Source organism: Terrapene carolina, unplaced genomic scaffold (genome assembly GCF_002925995.2).
Source record: "Terrapene carolina triunguis isolate 2854851 unplaced genomic scaffold, T_m_triunguis-2.0 Scaffold12479, whole genome shotgun sequence".
In the NCBI taxonomy this organism is placed as follows: domain Eukaryota; kingdom Metazoa; phylum Chordata; order Testudines; family Emydidae; genus Terrapene; species Terrapene triunguis.
In genome coordinates, this window is record NW_020676830.1 from 1 (window position 1) to 4,820 (window position 4,820).

The 4,820-nt window shown below is 65.2% G+C and overlaps 1 protein-coding gene across 1 annotated transcript; it reads left to right on the forward strand.

Annotated features, from left to right (window-relative positions):
• Positions 1–430: 430 nt before the first annotated feature.
• Positions 431–4,569, forward strand: LOC113408403 (protein KIAA0100-like; the record flags this gene model as incomplete). Its single annotated transcript, XM_026661621.1, has 10 exons — positions 431–480; positions 791–953; positions 1,049–1,167; positions 1,671–1,731; positions 1,971–2,181; positions 2,433–2,556; positions 2,944–3,068; positions 3,257–3,324; positions 3,487–3,635; positions 4,451–4,569. Coding segments are annotated over 10 exons (1,189 nt in total), but the record flags the coding sequence as incomplete, so codon positions are not given.
• Positions 4,570–4,820: the final 251 nt, after the last annotated feature.

Here is a 4,820-nt window from a genome sequence, read left to right on the forward strand (position 1 = left end):
GGGGAAGCAAAGAAATCTGCGGGGGACATGAATTCTGTGCATGCCTAGTGGTGCAGAATTCCCCCAGAAGTAGTACTAGAGGCGCTCGGAGTGACGGGGATCAGCTCCTCCAAGTGCACGAGGCCTCTGCCTTCCCACCACAGTGACCCGCTGAGGTCTCAGATCCCATGGCAACTGCTCATGCAGCCACTGGAGTGAACCCCCACATGACTAGTCCCTTCCACCTAGCCCCACAGCTGGCCCTAGCCCCTTCCTCCCCCCATACTAGAGCCCCGATGCTCCCCCATGTAGACAGTGTGATGCCAGCTAGCCCTTGTGTTGGCAAGCTGGATGGGTGCTGGGGGTGGAAGGAGAGAACACAGGATGGGTGAGCATTACAGGGTGGGGCTAGGCTTTGTAGCTCCACTGACTTTCTTGTGTGTCCTTGCAGGAGATTGACAGTGTCTGGATCTCCAGTAAACTCCTGAGTCATGAGCTGCCGTAAGTACCTGCCCTGGCTCTTTCCTCGCTCTCCTTTCTGTGCTTGGGAGCATGGCTAGACCCTGACCCTGCCCGCTTGCCAGGGTTCCCCAGCTCTGCCTGTGGGGCTCGGCCCGCTGCTTTCTGCCGTAAGGAGAGACCCGTCTCTGGGCACAGGAGTGTTCTGCTCAAACTCCCCTGGCTGTGCAGACTGTGCGGGGGCAGGACACGGGGGCATCATGGGTGGCTGGGCTGATGTAGGGGAAAGACTCATGCCATCCAGGCTGTGTTGAACAGCAGTAATGCCTCCTGTCGCTGTTCCTCTGTGCAGACGCTACCTCGCGCTGTGTTTCGGCGAGGTGCGAGTCCGCATGGATCTCCAGAAGGCACCGGCAGCAGGGCCCCCATTCCCTGAGGCTCCAGCTGAGAGCGGCAGAGAGGAGAGCAAGGGGGACCTGCCCATTAAGCCCTCCCTGCTGAGAGTCCTGAGCCAGGTAAGTCTCTGTGTGCTGGATCCGAGGAGGAGGGTGGGCGGGGACCAGGCCTAGCTCCCGGCACACACTCCTCACTGTGGCCCCCTTGCTTCTAGCTCATCTCGATTCATGTGGAGTCCATCAATATCATGGTTCTGCACGTGGCCACCTCCGAGTCTCTGTGGCACATCCAGGTCACCAGGACACGCCTGCTGTTGGACAGCGACGGGAAGCGGTAACTCCACCTTGCTCTGGCCTGTGGGACCAGGGCTGGGTAACAGCCACGGACAGCTCCCTTGGCTCGGGAGAGCTTTGTTGTGGCCTTTGTCCTGGGGGACCATTCCCACCCTGTGCCTTGTAGATCTGGGCTGGGGGCCTGCCACTGGGACTCCTTCCTGGCAACATCCTTTCCAGTCACTGGCACTACCCCGCCCCCCTCCCGAGGGCTGTTCAAATCCTGATCTTCTACCCCCCTCTCTTGGGCAGCAGCTCTCTGTGGCCACTGGAGGGCGCCCCAGGAGCATGGCACCCTAACCCTCTCCCTCCAGGGACTGAGACCATCCCAGCCCCGGTGTGATGCCTGGTTCTTGCAGAGGACAGCCTCCTGCTGCATGGTCCGGCTCTAGGGTGGATGCTCTGTCTGGGAGCAGGGGCTGTAGCCCAGACCTGGCTAGGAGGCAGCAGGGCCCCTCTGTGCCTGGCAGGTGTGGTCTGAGCTTTCTTCTGCTCTCCCCCCAGCCTGGACTGTGAGGTGACCCTGTCCCAGGTGAACAGCAAAGTGCTGAAGAGCAGCCAGCTGGTGAGTATCCAGGGTGGGGCCCTGCAGCAGCCAGGCCCCAGCGCCTGCTCTTGGGGAGCTCCTGTGCTATGGCCTGAGCCCAGCGAGCGGTGCTAGCAGGGGGGCGTAGGGCTCTCTGCACTGGGACCAGGCTGCCCGTGGGCACTGCTTGGGGCTGCACCCGATGCACATAAACGGGGTGGCTGGAAGCTGCCCCCATCACCACCTCGCTCTCCTTGACCCTCTGTCCCCCCGTACAGGATGACACGTGCCTGGCAGAGCTGGCGCTGGCTCTTGCCTTCTCCATGGAGGTCAATGTGAGCAAACGGCAGCTGGTGGGCATCAGCCTGGGCGTGTGGACCCTGCACGCAGAGCTGCACGAGGGGCTGTTCTGCAGCGAGCTGCTGCGCCGGGCAGCCAACGGAGTGAGACGCAACGGCGCAGGGGACCAGCCAGGCTGCCAGGCCCCAGGTCGGCCAGCCCTGTTCCCTGGGAAGTCTCTGGGGCTGTGGGGAGGGGAGAGGGTGCCCCGGGGCCCCCATGTTCCCTGCGCCCCATAGAGTGTGTCTGCCAGAATGGGCATGGGGGTGGTTTATGCTGTCTTGGGTCCCAGCCAGGGGTTCCCCTTGGGCAGGGCAGGCCATTGCTGCCTCCTGCTGGGGGGAGTGGGGAGTTCTGGGGCGAGACTCCTGCCTGTGACCAGGTCTGTCCCTTGCTCCCAGGCCCCGGGGAGGCCCCGAAGTCTCTGCCTCTGCTGAGCTTGCGCACTCTGCAGCTCATCCCCAGCAAGGCGAAGGTGGAGCTGGAGAACACCAACGTGGTGCTGTCTGTGAACAGCCAGCAGAGGTAATGGGGAGAGAGGGCTGGCACCATGACAGGCCCGAATGCCCAGCCCAGCTGCTCGGCCACCCCTCCCCCCGCAGGCACTCTCCTGAGGCCCATGCCTCTCCCCTGGCTACCCTTGGCTGGGCATCCCCTCCCCGAGGGTCTCCAGGCGTGAGTGGCCCCTGGGGGAGGCAGGATTGCTGTAGGTGAGAAGGCCATGGGCCAGGCTCCGGGTGGCTCTGGAGTGAGGGCGGAATGAGCATGGCCTGGGCTCCCTTGGTCGCCCTCCCTTCTAAGGCCGTGAGGAGCGCTCTGCCCCGGCTGGGCTTGGCAGTGTTGGGGCAGGAGGGGCCGGCTCCCTTCTGGCTGTCCTGTGACTCGGCCTGGCTCCGGTTCTTGTGGGTTCAGGCACCTCACGTGGACCCTGAAGCTGCTGCAGTTCCTGTATCAGCGAGACGAGGAGCAGATCCCGCTGCGGAGCTTCACGCCTACCTCCGACCTGGGCCAGATGAGCACAGAGCTGCTGCTGGAAGGCGAGTGCGGGGGGGCTGCTGGGGGAGGAGTGGCTCTGTCCAGGGGACCCTGGGAGGAGGAGGGGAGACCCACACCACTCGACCCACTTGGATGGGGCTCCTCCAGCTCCGCAGCATGTGCGTGGGGGTGGCTGGCTGGCTAATGCCCAGGGCCCTGCTTGGTGACTCTGCCGCCCTTCTCCCCACAGATGGCCTGCTGCTGTCCCAGAGCCGCCAGCGCATCGTGTGCCTGAACTCCCTGAAAGCCAGCGTGCAGGTGAGTGAGTGAGTGACTCCGGCCGCTGCGTCCTGGCACCTACTGCACCCGAGCCACGCTGCCCATCGGTGCCCGCAGGCCCTGAGCTGGCTGGGCCTGTTTACATGCAAATGGGCAGCGGGGAAGAGGTCTTGCTCACACCTCCCGCGTCCCCATCTCTAGGTCACGGCCATAGACCTGTCAGCTGTTGTGCTGCTCAATACCTGCATCGTCCACTATCGCCACCAGGAGTTCTCTCACTGGCTCACCCTGCTGGCCCAGGAGTGCCGGGCTACTGGCCTGCCGGCCCCCCTCCAGAGCCGCAGGGGAAGGTACGTGTGGGCCCCGGGAGGGGTGAGGGCTGCTGAGCAGCCATGGTTGCCTCCCTCGGAGCTTGGGCACGGCACACACAGTGCCCCGGTTTCAGGGTTAACTGCACCTTCCCTTCCCCGCCAGCTTCCTCCAGGGCATCCACTTAAGGCTGCAGGCTCCCAGCCACGGGGAGGCCCGGGTCTCGCCCTCCAGACGGGGCTACGCCGATGTCTGCCAGTTGCCAGGCAGCCCCCACAGAGCCAACACCTTTCTTCATAGGGGAAAGCCGTGCTGAGAGAGCGTCCACCCACCCCAGGGCCTGGCCATGCGCCCGGGTCAGCCAGCAGCCTGAGGGGCCCTAGCCAAACCCTTCCCAGCCCTGCCGCACTGCGGGGCCCTGGCTGGCTGCTGAGTCACAGGAAGGCCTGGGGAAAAGCGCTTTCTTTGTGTGCTGGGCTCCGGGGAGCAGTAAATGCAGCCCCCCAGGGCCTATCGCCTGAGGGACTCACCTCGCCGAGCCCCGCGGGAGGAGCCGTGGTAACCCGCCCCGCAGAGCTGCCTGCCAAGCCCGGCCAGCGGTGAGCCAGGAACCGTACCGGGCGGGCCCCAGAGGTGCTGCACCCCGTGGAGCGTTCCTGCCCTGGCCCAGAGCACGGCCCGGCTCCCTCCACTCAGCAGGAGCTGCGCAGCTTGGCCTCTCCGCAGGCGAGAAGCAGGGGCTGGGCTGGCCGTGCGGCCTGCTGAGGCCCTGGGACAGGAGCTCCCTCCGGGGCCTGTTCTGTAGCAGGGTAGCTCGGGCTCACTAATGCCATGGCCCCTCCTCACCCTCTGGCAGGAGCTGCCCCCAGATCTTGGCTCCCATCATCCTCTGTGCCTCCCTGTCCAACGTCAGCATCTCTGTGCAGCTGGGGGACACGCCGCCCTTCGCGCTGGGCTTCAACACCGTCTCTGCAGGTAGGAGCCTGCGGCATGATCGGGCGAATGCCATCCCGGCCGGGGCAGAGCAGGGCCCGGGCTTTGGCTGCTGTCATGCCCAGGGGCCCCTCCTCTGCTTTGGAAAGGGCTCTGTGGCTTCCGGGGCAGTGCCAGCAGCTGCAGCTGATGGAGAAGGGGCGGGTCTGGGCCGGGGCCCTCCAGCCTGGCGGGAGGGGATGGGGATGGGAATGGGCGCTCCAGCCTGGCGGGGAGGGGCGGGAGGGGATGGG